The 22,699-nt window shown below is 39.5% G+C and overlaps 1 protein-coding gene across 7 annotated transcripts in view; it reads left to right on the top strand.

Moving 5' to 3' along the window:
• The window catches only part of FHOD3 (formin homology 2 domain containing 3), a gene marked incomplete at both ends in the record, with an annotated part of 492,573 nt that overhangs the window by 364,841 nt on the left and 105,033 nt on the right, over positions 1-22,699 (top strand). For 6 of the 7 annotated variants that reach the window (XM_082852718.1, XM_082852717.1, XM_082852716.1 and 3 more), the window contains 3 exons: positions 12,161-12,295; positions 16,341-16,391; positions 22,110-22,324. In XM_082852718.1, coding sequence (XP_082708844.1) covers positions 12,161-12,295; positions 16,341-16,391; positions 22,110-22,324 — 401 coding nt within the window. The remainder of the gene's footprint in view (positions 1-12,160; positions 12,296-16,340; positions 16,392-22,109; positions 22,325-22,699) is intronic. The other variant, XM_082852719.1, reaches the window with a different exon arrangement.

The raw sequence follows: 22,699 nt of genomic DNA, 5'->3' as shown, positions 1-22,699 counted from the left end.
ACTCCTCTATTTTGTTGCATGTTTCAATAGTAAATGCCTTTTTATTACTGAGTAGTACTCAGTTGTATGAATATACTGCAATTTATCTGTTTACCTGTTGATGGACATTTGGGTTGCTTCCAGTTTTGGCTATAAATAGTTGTGTACAAGTCTTTGTGTGGAAATTTGCTTTCATTTCTTTTGGATAACTACCTAGAAATGAAATGGCTCAGTCATATGGTAGGTGCATGTTTAGCTTTGTAAGTAATTGTTAAGCTACCTTCCAAAATGGTTGCATACCAGAATAATGTAGGCCTCATAAAATGAGATGAAATATCTTTCCTTCCTCTTCAACTTTCTAGAAGAGTTTGCATAGCATTAGTGTTATTTATTCCTTAAATAGTTCTTAGAATTCACCAGGGAAACTCTCTGGGAGTAGAGTTTTCTTCATAGGAAAGTTTTAAACTACAAATTCAATATCTTTAATAGATGTTTATCTGATATCAATCCACATCAGGTCATGTATTTCTTCTTGAGTGACTGTTAGGAGTTTTTGTCTTTCAAGGAATTTTTCCATTTCATCTAAGTTGTCAAATTTATTGGCATAAAATTGTTCAAAATATTCCCTTATTATTCTTTTAATATCTCTTTCAATCCTAAAGTTCATAATTTTTGTCTTCTCTCTATTTTCCTGATCAGTCTGGCTAGAGGTTTATCAATTTTATTGATTTTAAAGAATCAGTTTTTGGTTTCACTTAATTGTCTAATATTTTTGTTTTATGTTTCATTGATTTCTACTCTCTATATATCCTTTTTTTCTACTTACTTTGGGTTAAATTTGCTCTTATTTTTCTAAGTTGGAAGATGATGCCATTGATTTGAGACTTATTGCCTTTTCTTATTAGGCATTTAGTGTTGTAAATTTTCCTCTATGTATTGCTTTAGCTGCATCCCACATATTTTTAACATGTTGTGTTCTTATTTTCACTTAGTTCAAAATGCTTTTTAATTTCCCTTTTGATTTCTCCTTTATCCATGGGTTATTTCAAAGTATTTATTTAGCTTATAAATATTTGTGGATCTTCCAGATCTTTCTCTTATGGATTTCTAATTTAATAAAACTGGGGACAAAGAACGTATTTTGTATGGCTTGAATCCTTTTAAATTTATGGAGCTTTATTTTATAGCCCAGAATATGGTCTATTGTGGCAAATGTTCTGTGTGCATTTGAAAAGAATATGTGTCCTGATATTATTGGGTAGAACATTTTATATGTTTTATATTTAAATTGGGTGGAATTAGTTGTATATTTAAAGTGGGTTTTGTTTTGTTTTTGTAGACAGCATATTGTTGAGTCTTGCTTTTTTATTGACTCTGACCATCTCTGCCTTTTAATTGGGGGTGTTTGAGCATTTATATGTAATGTGATTATCAATTTGTGATTGATATATTGTTGTTATGCTTACTTTAATCAATCTATTATCTTTTAAAGGTATTTAAATAATAATAAATATGCTTTGTATTTACCTATCTTATCTTTTCTATTGCTTTTTATTTCTTTGTGTAGATCCAGATGGCTATGTGGTCTCATTTATCTTCTGCTTGAAGGATTTTCTTTAACATTTCTTGTAGTGCAGGTATACTGATGGTGAATTCTTTCCATTTTTATATGTCTGAAAAGGTCTTTATTTCACCTTCATTTAAAAAAATATTTATTTGGTTGCACTGGGTCTTAGTTGCGGCAGGTGGGCTCCTTAGTTGTGGCATGCAAACTCTTAGTTGCGGCATGCATGTGGGATCTAGTTCCCTGACCAGGGATCAAACCTGGGTCCCCTGCATTGGGAGCACAGAGTCTTATCCACTGCACCACCAGGGAAGTCCCTCACCTTCATTTTTGAAAGATATTTTTGCTGGGTAGAGAATTATAGATTGACAGGGGTTTTTTCTTTTAGGGATTTAAAGATGTTGCTCTACTTTCTTCTATCTTACATTGTTTCTGACAATAAACATTCTGTAATTTTTTTTGTACCTCTGCATGCAATGTGTCTTTTTTCCTCTGGTGGACAGAGATTCTCTCTTTACCATTGGTTTTAAAATTTTGATTTTGATATGCCTCCATATAGTTTTCTTCATGCTTCTTGTGCTTGAGGCTTGTTCAGATTCTTGGGTCTATGGGTTATAGTTTTTATCAAAATGGGAAAATGTTCAGTGTTTATTTCTTCAAATTTTGGGGGTACTTTTCACCTCTCCTTTGTTTTGATGACTTCAATTGCATATATATTGAGCAACTTGAAGTTTTACCAAAGTTTATGGGTGCTCTATTGATTTTCTCCAGTCTTCTTTTGCAATGTGTTTCATTTTGAATAGTTTCCATTTCTATGCCTTCAGGTTCACGATTTTTTTTCTCAAGCGTCAATCACCTTTACCACTGAATTCTTTTTTTAAATTGAAGTATAATTGACATACAACATTATATTAGTTTCAGGTGTACAACATAATGATTCAACATTTGTGTACATTGCAAAAGGATCACACCATAAGTCTAGTTATGATCTGTCAACATACAAAGTTACAATTGTTTTCTCTTGTGATGAGAACTTTTAAGATTTACTCTCTTAACAACTTTCAAATATGAAGTACAGCATTATTGACTATAGTTACATTCCTATGACTTCTTTATTTTATATCTGGAAGTTTGTACCTCTTAATACCTTTCACCTATTTTGTCTAACTCCTAACACCCCCTTCTCTGGCAACCAACAATATGTTTTCTGTATCTGTGAGTTTGTTTTGTTTGTTCATTTGTTTTGTTTTTCTTAAGATTCCACATATGAATGAAATTATGTGATATTTGTCTTCCTCTGTCTGACTTATTTCACAAGGTCCTTCTGTGTTATCACAAATGTCAAGATTTTATTCTTTTTTATTCCTGAATAATAGTCCATTGTGTATATATACCACATCTTCTTTATCCATTCATCCATCAGTGGACATTTAGGTTTCCACATCTTGACTATTGTAAATAATGATGCAGTGAATATAGGGATTCATATATCTTTTCAAATTAGTGTTTTCGTTTCCTTTGGACAAATACCCAGAAGTGGAATTTTTGGGTCATATGGTAGTTCTGTTTTTAATTTTTTGAGGAACCTCCATACTGTTTCCCATAATGGCTGCACCAATTTATATTCCTACCAACAGTGAACAAGGGTTCTCTTTTCTCCACATCCTTGCCAACACTTGTTATTTCTTGTCCTTTTGATAATAGCCATTCTGACAGGTGTGAGGTGATATCCCACTGATAATTAGTGACATTGAACATCTTTTCATGTGCCTCTTGGCCATCTTTATGCCTTCTTTGGAAAAATGTCTATTCAGATCATCTGAACTGGGCTCTTTTTTATATCTTTCATGTCTTTACATGTTCATAGTTTCTTTAACTTCTTGAATCTATGGACTATGGTCATAATAACTTTTAATGTTCTGGTCACCTAGTTCTATCATCTATGTCGTTTCTGGATTGTTTTCAACTGATAGATTTTATTTCTTCTTTATGGGTTGTATTTTCTTCCTTGTTTGCCTGCCTGGTCATTTCTTAATGGATGCCACACCTTGTAAATTATCTTTTTTTTTGGATTCCTATAAATATTCTTGAGCTTTGTTCTACGATGTGATTCATTCAGAAAGTTTGATCCTTGGACTTCCCTGGTGGTCCAGTGGTTAAGAATCCATGCTTCCAATGCAGGGGGTGAGGGTTCGATCCCTGGTTGGGGAACTAGGATCCCACATGCCATACAATGTGGCCAAAAAAATAAAAAATAAAATAAAAGTTTGATCCTTGCAGGCCTCATGTTTTTAGCTTTAGGCAGGACCAGAGCTATGTTTATAAAGTCCAATAGTTTACTTCTTACAACTTTAACTGATGCCCCCTGACCCTTTGGCTTCTGCTTCTCCCAGCTACATATTCTCTCCCCGCTTTCCAGTTTAAAGTCCTGGATGCACGACTATGATTAGCTCATCCTTCTACACCAGAAGCCTCACACATCGCTAGACAGCTTGCCTTTGGATGAGCTACCTTTGGGGCAGGAACCCACTCTGTATTCACTTAGCTGTTGCCAGGGGCACAGGGTCCTATGCAAAAATCATTATCTCAGCAGGTCTTCGTCATGTATCTTCCCTTAGAGAATGGGCTGGGGATGTAGACACATATAGACTAACATATACAGATTACTCTGACTTAATACATCCTCATTATTCAGTATCTAATTGATTCATTAGGTGACTAGTCATGCAGCTCTTCTAAGTGCCAGGATGCAGAGATGAATGAGAAAATAGGATCTGACCCAGAAACTTAGACTGCAAGAGGAAATATAATAACATATATGGAAACGATGAAGGCCAAATTTAGGGTAGTGGTCATTTTTAGGAAAGAAATGAAAAAAAATAAATATTTAAGCTGAGACATGTACTGTGGCAAGTACTACAGGAATGGTACTTTACTAAGTACCCGTGGTGTGGGGACAGAAGGAATATAGGTCAATATGGGGGCTCTGGCCTGATAGGCCTGTTTAAAAGCTCAGCTCTGCTACATCCTAAATTTAACTTTGCTGTGCCTCAATTTCCTCATCTATAAAGGAGATAATAATAGAACTTAGTACAAGAAGTGGTAGGGATTAAAAGAGCCATTTTGTGTAAAATAATTGGCACAGTGTATTGTCTCCATAAATGTTAACTATTATTATCAACCATATTTCAGTGCAATCGAGTTCCTGTTCCAGACGTCCCAGCAAGGGAGGCTTGAACCAGATGGGATTTCTGGGGCAGTTCCTGGAGACTTTTACGGCCAAGATTAAATACTGCGATTCCTCTCACTCAGAGTATATCATCCACTCCCTTGCAAAATCTCTCTGGCCTCTGGCCACCTGCATTCTTATGTGGCTTCATTTGGTTGCAGCTGCCTTGGGTGTAACTTAGATGACTTCAACTTTCCAGGTGCATTCCGGGTGGCACGCAGTCCTGATGATGGACCCAGCTTGTAGCCATGATGGGAAGGTTCAGATCAAACCCACATCCCACTCTGGCCCCTGAGGCTGGGAACCTCAGGCTGGAACTCCCCTGCATCTGTAGAGTTTAGACTCCCAACATAAAGTGATGTGTGTTCAGTGTCTACTGTGGCCCAGATGCTGTCCTAAGCAAACTCATGGGCACACTCTCATGTAAACCAGTAGTACTTCATGAGTTGGGAGTATTGTTATCGCCATTTTACAAGCAGGTAAAGTGAGGCTCAGAGAGGTAAAAATGACTGGCCATACTCAGGTTTTCTCAATCCAAAGCCTTGTGCTTATTCCTTTACACCCTAGCTTGTCCCCAGACTGGCCAAGATTAAACAATGCAGCAACTTCCAATCACTACAGGCATTTTCCTGAAAGATTCAATATGAAAGATAAAAATCTGCTAAAGATGCCTTTATAAAGAGAAAAATTCACCATACTACCTTGAATTTTGGTGTTTGGGTATTTTCTTTTAATTTTTTCTAGCAATGATTTGGGATATTCCCTTTGTATGGTTTGAATGCATTCCAGCATTGGTATTATCGGTAAGCTTATTTCCAGAAATAGGATTTATAAGGCCAGGGTTTATACTCTTACATGTTTGGCTTCTCTAGGTAGAGGGAGATCGAGGGGAATTTAATTTATTAATATTATATGTATAACTCTTTGTTCCCAGTATGACCAAAGTAGATTATATGTTCATGAGGCCCTTTAATTGCCCTTTCCTGCTACAGGAATCTGTGTTAGGGCACCCAAAAGAATGGATCTTGAATTGTAGAAGGCATTTGCTGCATTTTAGGAAAAGAGGAACCAGCCTTCATTGCTTTGCATTAGCAGCTCACATCTCAGTTCTGAAAGGAAAGAGCCTCCACGTGTTGTCAACACTGCCTGCCTGTGTGTTCACTGGTATACACTGGCCTCAGAGCCAACACGAGGTCTGCCTTTGCAGCGTCTCAGTGGACAGGGGATCATCTGCATTCCCTTTCCTTAGAGGCACCCAGGAAGGAATGACAGCATCCACTAGATAAGAACACTTTTTACTTTCTCAAGTTCTAATACTATTCTGATTTTAAACAAGCTCCAATATTCTCATTTGAAACAAGGAAATGATGTTAATGAATGATATAGAGAAGCTTCACTGTGACCTCATTAGCATAGCCACTAATGACCCATTATTAAGTTACCATGCATGAAGTTTTCTTGAAACAAGCTGATATATTTAGAAGAACAAATTTAAAGTCAGAAGCATAAGGGGAAATGGCAAGGTCCTTATTTTGCTCCTCACCCAAGAGCTTCTCTCTCCTCGCTCTGAAAAGAGAACTCGAGATGAAGCTGCTGATCCTTACGAAGACCACCACACAGGGCAGGCTGGGAGCCGAGCTAGAATCAGATTCGCCTAAAATAATTGTCCTATGTAGGGTACCTTATTTTTTGTTTTGTTTTTAAATTTTGTAACTGGACATAACTTTTAATGTTCAGCCAGCTTGGGGCTTCAAAGATATTTTATATTAACTGTGAGCTCTTTGTCTACCCAAGGACTTTTGATTATTAAAGAGAAGTGGAATGCATTTTAAAAATGTATTCCAGGCTTACAGAAAATTGTAGATGATTACAGAAATTATAGAGCAATAAAGAACATTATATATAAAATTGAAGACTTCATCTCTTTTCTTCTTCTCTGGAGATGACCACTACCCTGAATTTGGTGTTTACCATTTCCATATATGTTTTTATATTTTTCTAAATATCATGTATCCCTAAATAGTGTGTGGTTTTGCTCTGCATGTATTTAAACTTCATAAAAATGATAGCATGCTGTTCATGTTCTTCAAACTACTTGTCACTATCAATATATCGTGCTTTTGAGAATCATCCAAGTTAGTCCGTATCACTGTATTTCATTCATTTGCTCAAGTATAGAGTATTCCATTTGTAGATATTTATGCTGTTTCTAATTATTAGCTATTAACAGTACAAAACGGTGTAATATTTTGTATTCTTGTACATGTCTGTCATCTTTATACATGCAAAGGTTACTCTAGTATAAACCTGGAAGTGGAATTGCTGGGTTGCAGGATATGCACATCTTCAAATGTATTAAGTTTCTCCAAAATGGTTTTATCAACTTAGACTCCCAGAAGCAATATATAGGAGTTCTTGTTGTCTCGTTCTGTGCTTAGTGTCATCAGGCACTAATTTTTGTCGATCTTCAACCTGAGAGGTGTGAAACAATATCTCACTATGGGTTTAGCTTACATTTCCTTTCCCTGATTTCTGGTGAAGATGAGTAGCATTCATATATTTATTGGCGATTTAATTTTCTTCTTCAGTGAAATGCCCATTATCTTTTGCTCATTTTTCCATTGCCCATTTTTCCCCTGGGTAGTTTGTCTTTTTCATACTGATTTAGAGGGGTTCTCTTTGTATTGAGTTTACTAATACTTTGTGGTTTATATGTGTTATAGTTAGCTTCTCCCAGGCTGTGGCTTTTCTTTATCCTTAGTCTTTCAATGTATACAAATTTTAAATTTTAACATATGCATATGTATTAAATTTTCCCTTTTTGATTTCCCTTTTGGGTTTCTTGTCTAAAAAAATTCTTATCCTAATATCTAGAAGTTGTAAAGTTTTGCTTTTTACGTTTTCACTTAAACTTCCTAGAATTTATTTTTGTGTCTGGTATGAGGAAGGGCTAACTGTATTTTGTCTCATATAGCTAATAGTTGTCTCAGCACCATTTGTTAAATAGTTCATTTCCTTCCTGCTGATAAGTAATGACACATCTATCATGAATCCAGATTCCGTATGTGTATGAGCCTGTGTCATTCCATGTTTCTGTTCTTGCACCAAGACCACATTCACATTTAATCATTGTGGTTTTAGAATGGCCTTGATATACAGTGGGGCCAGTGATCCACTTTGTTCTTATTCAAAATTGTCTTGGTTATTCCTGGATCTCAGTTCCTCCATAAAAATTTTGGAGCCACCTTGTAACGTTCCATGGAAAATCCTTTTGGAATGTTGAATAAAATTGATTTGGAATTGTATTAGAATTGTATAAATTGAAAAAGAATTGGCATTGGCATCTCGACTGTATTGAATCTTTCTATATGTGAATGTGATATAATTATCATTCATTTGGGTCTTTTAATAAAATTTTATAAATGTCTTTCATACAATTAAGTAATTCATAGTTACCTTGTGGTTAACTTGGTAAATTGTTGCTGATATATGAAAATACAATTGCTATTTGTACGTTTTATATTGAGAAACCTTGCTAGACTCTTATTAATTCTAATAACTTGTGGGGTATTTTTTTTGATTCTCTAAAAAGCTGATATTATCTGCAAATAATGACATATTTCTTTCCCTTCCTTATGCTTTTATTTGTTTTACTTAGTGTACTGGCTAAGAATAACTTCAAATACAGGCAATTCTGGGGGTATCCTTGTATCACTTCTACTGTTAAACTGCTCTTAATGTTTCAGCATTAAGAATGACGCTTACCATAGTTAAAAATTTTTTTTTTTTTTACTGAATACCCATTGTCAGGTTTAGAAAGCTCTCTTCTATTCCTAAGAATAATGAATTTATTACATTCTTGCTTTTCAAATTGTTGAGTTGCTCACTCATTACGCTTTAGAAGCATCCTAAAAGTTTTGATATATAGTCTTTTCATTATGATACTCTTTGAATGTTTTCTAATTTTCTTCTTTGACCTGAGTTAATTAGAAAGGTTTTAAATTTTTCCAATTATATGGATTTTTCAGATGTATCTTCTTGTTATTTATTTTTAACTCAACTGCACTGTGGTTAGGAAGGTAGCCCACATGAAAACCAATTCTTGGTATTCATTCACGAGCTTGAACTTTGTCACAGGATTGACCATCAGTTTTTGAATAGTTCCTGTGTATTTGAGAAGATTGCATTTTCTTTAATTTGGGGCACCAGGTTATATATGGTCATCTGCTAGGTTAAACCTATTAATCAAGTTAAACAAGTCTGTTACATTCATAACAATTTCTCTCAATCACTGTGTGAGTGGCATAGGAAACCCCTCCACTCTGATCGTGGATTAGATTTGGCTGTATATAACAGAAAAATAAATAGGTAACAGTATCTTAAATAAGATAGAAGTTACACAAGCTAGTCTGGACTTTGTTTATATGAAAGATAAATAAAATTCTATCGATGCCTACAGGTCCAAGGTGCTATAGTAGCTGCCTAGTGAGCCCAGAATATAGGTGTTACTGAACTTAGGTCTGGCTGCTCTCTGCTCAAAAGTCAATACTCAAGATTCAAGTGCTTTAGCAAAGGAAACCATAAACAAGATGAAAAGACAATCCTCAGAATGGGAGAAAATATTTGCAAATGAAGCAACTGACAAGGGATTAATTTCCAAAATATACAAACAGCTCATGCAGCTCAATATCAAAAAACAAACAACCCAATCAAAAAAATGGGTGGAAGACCTAAATAGACATTTCTCCAAAGAAGAGATACAGATGGCCAACAAACACATGAAAAGATGCTCAACATCACTAATCATTAGAGAAATGCAGATCACAACTACAATGAGGTACCACCTCACTCCAGTCAGAATGGCCATCATCAAAAAATCTAGAAACAATAAGTGCTGGAGAGGGCGTGGAGAAAAGGGAACCCTCTTCCACTGTTGGTGGGAATGTAAATTGATACAGCCACTATGGAGAACAGTATGGAGGTTCCTTAAAAACCTAAAAATAGAACTACCATGTGACCCAACAATCCCTCTCCTGGGCATATACCTGGAGAAAACCATAATTCAAAAAGATACATGTACCCCAATGTTCATTGCAGCACTATTTACAATAGCCAGGACATGGAAACAACCTAAATGTCCATCAATAGAAGAGTGGATAAAGAAGATGTGGTACATATATACAATGCAATAGTACTCAGCCATAAAAAGGAACGAAATTGTGCAATTTGCAGAAATGTGGATGGACCTAGAGCCTGACATATAGAGTGAAGTAAGTCAGAAAGAGAAAAATAAATATCGTACAATACCGCTTATATGTAGAATCTAGAAAAATGATACAGATGAACTTACTTGCAAAGCAGAAACAGAGACACAAATGTAGAGAACAGATGTCCCGCCCAGGTGGGGGGAGGGGGAAGGGGGAAGGGGGATGAATTGGGAGATTGGGATTGATATATGTACATTACTATGTATAAAATAGATAATTAATGAGAACCTGCTGTTTAGCACAGGGAACTCTACTCATTGCTCTGTGGTGACCTAACTGAGAAGGAAATCCAAAAAAGAGGAGATATATGTATATGTATAGCTGATTCACTTTGCTGTACAGCGAAACTAACACAGCATTGTAAAGCAGCTATACTCCAATAAAACTTAATTTTAAAAAGTAAAATTAAATTAAACTTAAAAAGAAAAGATTCAAGTGCTGGTAGAAACAGAAAGGTTGCTTTAATCAGAAAACCAGCATCCTGGGGAGAAGGTGGACTCATGTCTCAAAACCAACTCGGAAGCTTTTGCTCAGCCATGAACATTTTTAAAGGGAAAAAGGGGGAGTAATCTCAATCATTGAGATAGGGGGTCAGCTTCCTTGCCATCTCCCATTGCATGCAGGCTTGTCAACTCCTTGTAATCTTTCTTTAGATGCTATCTTGTTTTAACAGTTTGTTCATAGGATTACTGACAGGGAAGCTGGGGAAAAGATTTAGTCATCTGTTAATTACTTATTCTTCATTTTTACTTCTTTGATCTAAGGAAAGAACCAACAGGTTAAGCAAGGTATTGTGTGATCAAAAGGTTTAAAATGTATGCTTGGGCCGGAGATGAGTAGGGCATGGGGGCTCCTGGTTTAAGGTTAGTTACAATATAGCTTTGCTAAAGTGACAAGACAAAAGGAGCTCTCTCCTGCAGAGAGCTCTTTCCTGCCAAAAGCTGCTTACATAGGATTTGGTTACTCTCTCCCTGTAGCTACTGGGGATAGTGGTTTCTTCCCTCTACTTCTCCTCCCACCTCTGATTGATATCCAGAGGTGACTCACCTTTTCTAGGGAGAGCAGCTGTGTGACTTACGGCAGAATGTATGTGATGCAAGAGTCACATCTTTCTCCTGGGAGGACCTTGTGTTCCCCACCAGACAGGTATATTTTCATCAAATTCAAGTAGGCTATTACCCAAGCTATATATTAGAAATATTTGTGTCTTAGTTTAGAAGTTTTTTTTTTTCCCCTCAATAAATGAAGGGCCAATTGTCTGTAACAGATTATGTTTATTATTCCCCAGGGGTCCAACAGACTCTTCTTACCAGCTAACCCTCTTCTTTATTTTCCATGTAGTTATCTAATTTTGCCTTCTCCTACCCATTCTCCTGACTTAACATTTCCTGTGATTCTTCACTGAGGCCGTCACACAGCTGACCTTCCCCGACACAGCATCTTCAGTGAACAGTCCAGATTGTTTGTGTGGTATTACCAGAGTCAAGTGCCGTCCTCTGAATAAGCTGCATGTTCATGGATGCTTTTGACATGGAATGAAACTTCCTTAATTGCATTCAGATTTCAGACCATTGCTGTCTTTTTCTCCTTATCTGTCATCCCAACATCTTGTTTTAAGATGACATAACTATTTTTGGAGGTATATTGAGAAACTGGTGTATAGCAAAATATTTTTAGTACATGTAAAATAGAAAAGTTTTAGATTGAATGTTGATTCCAGCTCATCAAAGTCTTATCATAGACCAGTTTTAAAACGTGTGTGTGTGTGTGTGTGTGTGTGTGTGTGTAGAGAATAATGTATATATATTTTAAGTATATTCCTAGAATACGTATTGATAATAATAGCACTGATTATTGATGACTGCTTGTATGCCAAGCATGTTGCCTAGTATTTTATATGCATTATCACTTTTCTGTCCTCTGAGCACATGAAGCAGGTTATTTACCTCCATTTACAGATGAAGATCTTGAAACAGGAGACCTGAGACACTCAGTAATTTTCCCCATGTATTACCTAGGTACTAGCAGACCCTCAGTTCTAACCAAGGACTTACTGATTCCTGCATTAGTACTTTTAATCACTGGACAAGCCAATGAAACATTAACTCATTGTATCTTTAGGTCATCACTGAGTGGTCTTCTCACGTCATCCTTTAGGCAGCACCAAGAGTCCTTGGCGGCAGAGAGAGAGAGGCGGCGACAGGAGAGAGAAGAAAGGTTGCAGAGAATAGAACGGGAGGAAAGAAACAAATTCAGGTAAGACAGATTTTAAGATTTTTTAAAGAATGAGCTGAAAATTAAATCACATGCCTTCACCATTGCATATGGTTAATACTTATTTTATTGGACGCCTAAAAGAAGATGCTTTTCCCACTTTCTGGTTTGTTTCTTACTCCCTGTAGCAATATTTCATATTTTTTAAGCAATAATTTTTCCTTCTGTGGGGGAGAAAGAGGCATTGTGCTGATTACTCCCAGCCCATTGTCCCCCTGATCGCTTTGGTCTCTGTCCAGCTCCAAGGATCTGTTCTTTGGTGTGGCCCACTCCAGCTTCCATGTCTTGGCCTGTCTGCCCCGCTGAGTCCAGCGTCACTCCTTTTCTCCTTCAGCCAGATCAGCTGTCCCCGTTGCCCCCATCCTCCCGGTCAACCTCCTAACACTCCCTTTGCCTGGGTTCAAGCTGGGCAGTGCTTTATAAAACGCCAGACACTTTCCTTACACATTTCATACCTTCTACTATTCTTTTGTCCCCTTTATCTTTCTCCTACTTCCCTCTTGCCGTCCCCATCTCCTTCTTCCCCCTCCTTCATCTTCCCATTCACCTCTCCCATAGCTTCCACACTCTTTCTTTCTTTTATTTCTCTCCCATCTCCACTTCCTTTTTCCTCAGTTCACTTTTTTGGGAAAAGTATTCTGATCGATTACTCCCAGTGAAATCTACAAAGAATGTAAAGCATTGTCAATGAAGATTTACAAGTTCAATAATGTTTTTTTTCCAGCAGCCAGGAAGAGTACGTATAATTGTAGAAATGACCAAAACATGAGCAGAGTTGTGAACTTGCCTTGACCGTAACTCACTACTATATGAAAAGAAGTATCCCAAGTCTGTGGGTGAAACACTAATCCCGACTTTTGTAAGATGGGGCTATGGGCTGCATGAAGTAAACCAACATCCTTCTCATACCATAATTGTGTGGTATATACCTTGAGCTGTCAGATTTCTACCAAATGATATATGGAAAGACCAGACCTGTATGCACCATTTCTCATGAGGTAGCTCTGGAAGTTGTCACTTTTGGAAAGACCAATTTGTAAAACCACTGGAACAGGTTAAATGCTTCCTGATTCAGTGCCGTCTGAGAGATTCACATATTTCACCACCAAATAGCAGCAGAGAATCTGACTGAAACACGTGGAAAATTCAGAGATTAGCTTACGCATCTAAAGATTTTGATTGAAAACCTCTTAAAACAGGGTACCAGTTCTGGGAAAGATGGAATCAGCACACTCCCTCCTGTCTCTTCTATCACATCATTCAGTGCAACCATAAATCATGGACAGATTTAAAGCATGGAGCTCTGAGAACTCTGAACTGTGAAAGGGAGCAGGTGAATTGGGGATGGAGACTAGCATTCAAAGCTCCACCAAACCAGTGAGAGTTTACCATTTTTTCCCTCCAATATCACATGGCATGTACTCAACAGCATTCCAAAACTCAGAATCACATACCAAGTGTGAACTGAAAGAGCTGTAAAAGAAGCCCTCTTTTTCTGGACTGGGGAGCTGCAAAAGGAATTCCTGAGGGTCAGAGAGTTGAGAAGTCTCCTGTTTTTTCTTATTTTTTTCTTCTCTCCTACCCCAGCCTCCAAGCAATATTGTTACAGAAGCACAGTGATGGCAGCAGTGTCCAGGCTGGCGCCTAAAACTCTGAGGGAGGGAACCCTTCCTGTGATCAGAAGAGCATGACTGCAAGAGCACTTTTTTTCCTCTCTGTGTCCTCCTGCTGCATTGCCCTATATGCAGATAGAATTACTGAAAGTCTGCAGCAGAGCAGGGAAAATAAAGCCCAAGCTTTCTGGCTAGAGGACCAGGAAGGGAGACCCAGGGAATCCAGAAAATGATGGGAAAGCCACAAAGAGGAGAGAGATCAAGAGACCAATCCTGAGATCCTCTCTAGTTTTGTGCACATGTGGCTCAGGACCTAAACAGCATACCACAGGCTTTAAGAACTAAGTACTGAGTGGAACACACTCAGGTCCCAGACTGGCCACTGGGTGGTGCATATAAGGGCCTGATGTGAATAGCACTAAAAATATTTGAACACTGAGCTAACATTGGAACCGAAATCAGAAGGCAGTCAGAACTTGCCGGCTGAACTTGACTTAGTTGATTGCCTGCTAAAAGAAAACAATCAAGATTCTTCATAGAATTTAAATAATGTCCAGAGTCTCATTACAAAATACCTAAAATGTACAGAATGCAATCCAAAACAACTTGTCATAGAAAAACAGGAAAACTCTTAAAGGAAAAGAGAATCAAAATATGCTAACCACAAATGGACATAGATGTTGTCATTATCAGACAAAGACTTTAAAGCAGTTATTATAAACATGTTCTAAGATATAAAGACAAATACTCTGGAAACAAATGAAAAGTCTCTGCAGAGAAATAGAAGATATAAAGAAGAACCAAATGGAAATACTTGTAGAACTGAAAAATACAATAACCAAAATAAAAAATTCATTGAATGGTTTCAACAGCAGAATAGAAATGAGAGAAGAAAGAGTCAGTGAATTTGATGTTAAAACAACAGAAATTCTCCAATCTGAAAGACAAAACAAAATATTGAAAAAAATGAACAGTGCCTCATGGACCTGTGAAACAATACATCTAGTATTTATATTTTTTAAGTCCCAGAAGAATAGGACAAGAGTGCCTTGTAATATATATTCAGCACACATGTTGGCAGAGTGAGAATTAGACCCGGGCAACCTGTCTTCAGAGATCACGTTCATAGCTATTCACTATTTCCTCTTGGTCATAAAAGGATCTCATTCGTCATTTAAGAGCATAGAGAGACCCTGGCAAAATAATCCTTGTCCAGAAAGGAATGCTGATCATCAGTAAAGACTGCAGAGAACTATTAATTATGATGACTTCAGTTCCATTCTGAAAATCTGAGGATGTGAATGAAAAGAAATTCAAAGAAGGAAATAGGAAAAGCTTTATAGAGTAGTCCCTGGGATTACCCAAATGGCTGATCCTTTATCAGCCACTTCATTGATTTAAGTTAGTCATGATCCTTGTGCTTTTTTCTTTGCAAAGCCTTCTTATCTGTTGTTATTTTTGTCGAATATGATCTTAAGTTTTCTGGGTTATGGGAAATATTATTTCTAGTGTGGTAAGTGATGAGAATGGATGTTTACAAATGATAACAAATTTGTGTCTTTCTTGCTTTTTCTCCCTCTCCTAACCTGCTTTAGTTGCTCTGACTTAGTACCCCTTTATATCCAGTTATCAGTGCACAGAGGGGTGGAGTACTTAAGCTACCTTGTGAGGTAGAAAACTGTGATGTCAGAATTCTCCAGGAAAACAAATGGTTAACTGAGAAGTGACTGACCACACAGTCTTAAACTTAGATTCAGGTTGGAACCTCTCCAGTAGGAACAGAAAAACAAACATTAAAATTAGACAAATTTGGACATCTTGTGGATAAAGACAAGAGAGAATGCACAAAGCAAGAGCTTCCAGTGATCTCTGCTTAGAAACCGAGAATGTGAGGGATGCGGAGAAAGAATCCTGGGCCCTGGAAGGAACGTGCAAACTGTAGAGTGCAACACAAAATGGCCAAGACACTTGGGCCCACTCAGATTTAATTCTTGAGATGAATGTTGGGGAGTTACCAGAGCTTGGTTATGTGTTAATCACTTCTGAAAGCTATTGCTTGCTTGTCATTGCCATATTTTATTTATGAATTGTTTTAACTTTTAAAAATGTTTTTATCTCCCCTCCCCTCGTATACTTAGTCTTCTTTCTGAAGAGTAATTAGCAAAGTCTCTGAGTGAATCCAGTAATCCCATGTTTTCATCCCTGTGATCTTATAGAAAACTCATTATATTTAGTACTTTTAAAGTATAGCCTTTATATTTATTTTTTAAAAATTCAATGACAACCACTTTCCATTTCTGATACGATAGTGGGCTTTCATTATATACTCTGTTAATGATTTCTTGGCAATTTTATGAGCATCTAATTCTGTTCTTTTCCTTTCCCATTTCATTTCTTCTGCATATTTCCATTAGCCGAGAATATTTAGACAAAAGAGAAGAGCAAAGACAAGCAAGAGAAGAAAGGTTTGTATTTGTATTCATTTCTTTCCCCTTGTAACCAAATGGCACGTGACTTTGCACTCAACCAGGCATGCAGAGGAGACTGTGTTAATTAAAATATAATGGCTTCACCTAAGACACCTAAGACCTTGGGTACCTGGCATTTTGCAGAATAGAGTGTCCTGGTTATCTCAATTTCCCAAGAAAGTACAGATTTATTATTTAGTGCCCTCATGGTGTGAGATATGTGTCTGTTCCTCCAAAACTGTTCACCAAATAAGCATATTCGTTTGCCATATGGTATATATTTTAAATGCTTTGCACCACCACTGCTGAGCCTGGGTTAGGTGTCCCTCCTGTGTGTTTCCAAGTCACTTGTTCAGCATTTCTTCAACAAATATTTGAGCACACACACTATGCCATGCACTGACTGGGGTGCCACACCCTCCTGAGACTCTCCATGGAGATGCCTGATCATTTGCCTGTCTTCCTACTGAACCGCACTCAGTTCCTGGATGGCAGGAACCGTACCTGATTTTTCTTGGTGTCCCAGTGCCCGCCACAGGGCTTGCACATAGCAGGCACTTAAGAAGGATGTATCGAATAAATGAGCAAAAGAACCAACAGCTTTAAAATATTTAAGCTGTAAACCATTTCAATGTTCATTTCAATAGCAACATACTTTGAATCCCATTAAACCATGCCAAGTTAATGTATTCAGTGTCTGGTAAACTTAGATAAGCACAGGAAATTGTTTTTGGGAGTAGACCAGCAAAAGGCAAGTTTACCCCCAGCACTGTACAGCCTGCAGTTATTCCCTCCACCACCAGATGGGGTTACTGCATGGAGAGCTGAAAGGCTGAGTTCATGCCAGAGCCAGTCAGGAACCTAACAGTCTCTGAATTATGCCAATAAAAAGTGGAATTGTGCTAATTTTTTTTAGACACCATCAGCTAAATAGATCAGGACAGTCTGAGGCAGGGAAGAGTGGATACTGCCTGTGTTCAATTTAAAAATTAGATGCTTACGTCAGCCTCATAAACAAAACCATGGCATTGCTTTAATTCCGGCATTCTGTTAGATTATTGCCATCCTGGTAATCAGTTGTGGCCAGCAAGTTTAGAGTGAAAGTTGCTGGCAAAGAAACAAAGAGACTTTTTCGTGTCTAATTAGTACCTGTTTTTCACATTGGGGGACATGACGTATATACCCAGGTTTAAGAAATCAAATTTTATTTTTTAGATTCCCCACCAGATTCTGCACTTTTTTGAACTTTTGGACAACTTGACTGTCATGTTATGTCTGCACAGGCAAGTCCTCAAAGCTCCTGGAGAGATGACCAGGTGCTGTGTCAAGGTCTGAATTGATTCAGACTGACCTCAAATTTTTCCCAAATCACTTAGGGCTACTACCTCTTTCCGAGTATTATTTACTGCTCTTTCCCCCAAAGTGGAGCATCACTTATACCTGGAAAATTCATGCAGAGGAGTTTTCCACTCCTCTTCTCTCCCTTGTTGTTCTGCTCTCCGACCTCAGCCCCACACCACCCATCTGCCTGGGCGTTCGTAGCTGGTGCAGGAGTGGGCTCTCCATGGCTCCACGGGGGATTCCTTCCTTACAGCCCACCCCTGTTTCCCCAGAGGTTTGGGGAAGCAGCCAAGCATTTTCCTTTGATTTGGACCAGCCACTTTTCCTGGTTAGTTGGATGCTTGAATTACCTGGTAAAGATGGAAGTGAGGGAGATATACTTTCATCCCTTGTTGGAAAGCAGTTGGGAATTCCTGTTAAGCCAGGAAAAGATAAGATTTCCAAGTGTAATGGAATTTGGAAATGGATGGGGAAACTAATGGAGATCAGAGGTAGAAAGAGACACGGAAGAGGACTCTAACTCTTCATGTTTGTTTGGTCCCATGACTCTTTCCCCTAATGCAGAGACTCAAAAAGACAGCAAGAGGCACAGCAGAGGGTTTTTGAGGTTCATATCATCGAGTGTAACAAGATAAATGTCATTTTGCTATTTTGAGGGGTAATGAATTTTGTAATTTTAAAATTTCAATTCATGTCATCTCATTCTATAATTTCAGGCAGTGTTTTATTGATAATGGTGCAGACCCAGAGTAAGTTTCTGTTAGGTTTATTTCTAATTTTTTTTAAGTATTATAAGAGAGGATCTCTCTGATATTGATTGACTTGACATTCATGAAGAATCCTTTTTTAGGTGTGGTAAGGAATGAGATGCAGGCTGGGAACTATTGGAGTGGGGTGGGGGTCAGGGTGGAGAGTAGTCTGAGGGAGACAGCGGGACATGGAGAGGAGGTACCTTATGGGAAACAGATTCTGAGGACAGAGTGCAAGGGGGGAAGTTGGGACTGGGCAAGGATTTGGGAAATTATGCCTGAAAGTGATCATGAAGCAGTAAGAGAGGGTTCTGAGCACGGTCTGTGGACAGAGTAGAACTTAGAGGGAGCCAGGTTTTGATTTAATGTAAGGTAGAATTTCCGAGTAGTTGGGTGGCAGGAAGAGTCATTAGTAAGTCGGTATAGTTGAAAGTCAAGCAGGGTTTCTATTGGACCCTGCGAAAAGAGATGATCGTATGTTCCCTTGATGGCAGTACCAGCCCTGCCACCTGCAACCCTGTTGGGTATTGAGCTCATACCAAAGTTTGTTTCTGTACCTCCGCCTGAACTATGAGTGCCAAGAAGGTGGGGTTTTTCTTATGTATTATTAAATCTCTGGTGCCTACTGCAGTTTTTAGCACATGACAGGCATGCAACAGAATATTTAATAAATAACGAAAAGACAAAGACATGGACAGAGGCAGGACAACGAGACTGTTTCAACAAGGGTAGCAAAGGTGAAAAAGTCTTTTTTGGGGGGCTGTGGTCTGTGGATAGAAAACCCAGTGCTTTGTACCTGGGAGGCTACATCAGAGTCTGTGGGTTGGGGGTGGTGTTGCTAGGCAGCCAGAGATGTGACAGTCATCAGATGGGCTGGCGGGCTCCTAGATCAAGTACCACTTAGAGTCACTGTCTAAGGGAAGGTCGGGATATAGGTCCAGCTTCCTCCCCAGGTTCTGTGGGAGATAGCTCTCCATGCCGGGTAGCCTGGCTTTCCCCGTGCACGCCTGTTTACCCTCCCCACTCTGGCCCATCTCGGGGGAACACTGAAAGATTTAGTGGTTCTTGACACCTGGGCCTCCCCACCCCTTCCATTTTTTAAAGTTTTTAATTGTGGAAAAATACACATAACATAAAATTTGTTATTTTAACCATTTTTAAGTGTATAATTCAGTAGTGTTAAATACATTCACGTATTTGTGCAACCAGCCTCCAGAACTCTTTATCTGTAGAACTGAAAATTTCTACCCATTTAGTAAGGCCCCGTGCCCCTTCCCCTGCCATTTTTGTTTACCATGTAAACATCCTCGGAATGATTCAGATTCAACCCCTGACTCTCCCCCTGTCTAAAGGATCCTCAGGGATGACATCTGTGAGCCGAGGGGTGCACAGGAGTAGTCTTCGAGTCATATCTACCCAGAACCTGGATGAGCCACCCCTGGGGTCCCCCGGAAAATGGGGTGAACCCTTTGGCTGCCAGTACATACCTGCTAGCTTGGCTGCCCACAGGGAGGGGAATGGAGAGGCCAGGTCCAGGGCCAGGCCAGCTGAATGGAGGTTAGTGATCGGTTGTCCTCCTGGCCTGAAGTCTTTTGTGCGAGGCTTTCTTACCTCTCTCCCTGGACCCTTCTGATTTTGTTAGGGCACTGTTTCCCTCCTCCAGGATTCCGATCTCCTGGACATGTGCAGGCCCCTTGGTTTGCACTTTGTTCCTTCCTGTCCCCCATCCTGTCGCAGACGGCTTGGACTCCATGTGGGGACACCTGTGCTCAGGAACTCCTCCTGGGCTCATAGCATTCCTGGCCTTCCGTTTGCCCCCAGACTTTTTAAAATATGGGCTCTGACTCTTGCCCTCAAGAACACTTTCTTCCACGTTTCCTGTCACTTCCACAGCCAGGTGGTTTTTCCTTGCTGGTCTGATTCAAGTTCAGAAATATCTTCCTTTTGGTCCCTCTCGCGCTGTTCGAGAGGTGACATTGTTGGCAAGGAAAGTCCAGAGTTTCTAAAGCTTTCTTTCTGGGTCTAGCTTCACCCGGTAAGGGTGACGCAGACGTTTGTAAATGCAGATCTGTTCCACGTCTTTTATCAAGAGATTCACCATGAAAGTACACTCACTCCCCAGGAAAGTGCAGTCAGCTGGCTCTGCCCCCTGGTGCCCTGGGCTGCAGGGAGACGTACAGGTAGGCTACTGCTTGGCAGGTCCCTCACTGCACACGTCGCCTGCCTCCCGTCGGCCAACGAATGCACAGTGCCGAAGGAAAGGGCAAAGGATGGTAACCTTCCTGGTCTCAAAAATCCTATTATCTGTTTGTTGAAAACAGACCTACACACGTGAAAAGATGACTACATATGCCGGGCAGTAAATGTAAAATGCCATCTGAGTTGAATGGACTACATATCCGACATGAGTTCAGAGGCAAGGCCAGGATCACTTCCAGCTGTGGTGGTCAAGGCAGGCCTCCCGGAGGGAGACGCGTGTGCGAGCCTGTCCTGAAGGGCAGACTGACTGCCTTGGGACTGGCAGAGAGAAGGGGTGATGACTACAGATGTGGGGGGCCACGCCCCCCGAAGGATGGACGAAGAAACACGTGCTTTTTAAATGCATCCTTCTGAAAGGTTTTACTTGTGCGCTCTGCCTTTCTTATCAGGCTGAAGTAAAAGTGCGGTGTGCAGTGTCTGGGGGTGGGGGCCTGCCCATTGGAAGAAACTGAAGCAGTGAACCCGGATGGATGTGAGGGAGGGTCTGGAATAAGCTGTCTCAGAGTTTCATGGTGGGTACGATAGTCAGAAACCTGCTACAGCTGAGTTCATAAATTTATTCCTGAACAAATAATGGTGGGTAAAATTAGCAGACATCTGGAAGAGGCACATATTTCAAAGTTATTTTGGTCTGATCTATAAAGCACACTATGAGGAAGATGATTGGTAGCTGGTCTTAATAAACAGTTACTGGGTTCTGCCTGCCTGAAATGCAAAACAGATGTATCTTTGTTCTTTTAAACTGACTTTGATGAATAAACTATATGTGACGTCAGGTCCAAGCTATTGGATGTCTGAGTCCTACTCAGAAATATTTTAGAATATAAAAAACTTTCCATGGTCGACACCGAGAGAACAAAGTGAATTCCAGCCACATTGCTGTTAGCATTGAAGCAGGTTCAGAAATCCAGAGAGGGCTTCGTCCAACAACCTTTTGGTATTTTGGGGCATTGTTCCTCTCTGCCGCACCAAGGCACCCTCGCATTTCACAGCTGCGAGCTCTGAGGGAGTGTGGTTTTCAGCTGTCACTGCTGGGGCTTTTTGATGGTCATTATTGCTGTTTTGCTTGCTGGTACAAATGTTTCCTAAAAGAGCAAAATAGGATTCTGCAGCAGGGATCTAATGTCTGGAGACTGTGATGTTGCCACTTCCCCCTGTTTGTTTGGTTATGAATGATGCAGGATTTTTAATCATTAGCATCTTGGCTTTGCTGGGTGTTTTTGGCAGACGGGCCCTCCAGCCAGCCCTGCACTGTACTCTGTGCATCAGGAAACCAGCTCACTCTGCAGGTGTTTCATCCATAAACAAGCATCAGCCACGGGCTCCTCTTTCTTTTTACGGAAACCCTTTGGAATTTAACTTTCAGATACAAATACTTGGAGCAGTTGGCAGCTGAGGCGCATGAGAAGGAACTGAGAAGCCGAAGTGTGAGCCGGGGCAGAGCTGACCTCTCCTTGGACCTGACCTCACCGGCAGCCCCTGCCTCACCCACCCCCCTGAGCCGTTGCCCTTCATCTCTAGACTCGCAAGAGGCTCTCGCGGTATCATCTTCCTCCCCAGGAACAGCTCAGCATCCCCAAGGTGAGTGCAGGGAGAGTAGAGGGGAACTGATGAGTTAATTAACATCAGACAGGCTTCTTCTGGGCAGCAGTAACCATTCCTACATGCAAACTCATACTGAGAGGCAACTAATGGGAGGCTTCGGGGGTGACTGTGACCTGAGCTGTCCCTAATAACTAGGGGTCTGCAGACCACTTACTAAAGGAAAATTATTTATTGCGAAGATTGCAGTGTGTGATCATTGAAAAGGGAGAATGCCAAAAATAAGACCTACTTTGACATTCAATCCTAATTCACAGGGTAATAAGTTAGGATTAATTTATTACTCTCTAATTTGCATGTTATTTATCTATTGGATCTGCCCGGTAAAGTGACCCTTCTTAAATGTTTCTCCCG

The sequence above is a fragment of the Leucopleurus acutus genome (assembly GCF_964270905.1).
Source record: "Leucopleurus acutus genome assembly, chromosome: 13".
NCBI classification, from domain to species: Eukaryota; Metazoa; Chordata; class Mammalia; order Artiodactyla; family Delphinidae; genus Leucopleurus; species Leucopleurus acutus.
Note: the sequence above shows the minus strand (reverse complement) of the source record. Positions and strands in the feature narration are given on the sequence as shown.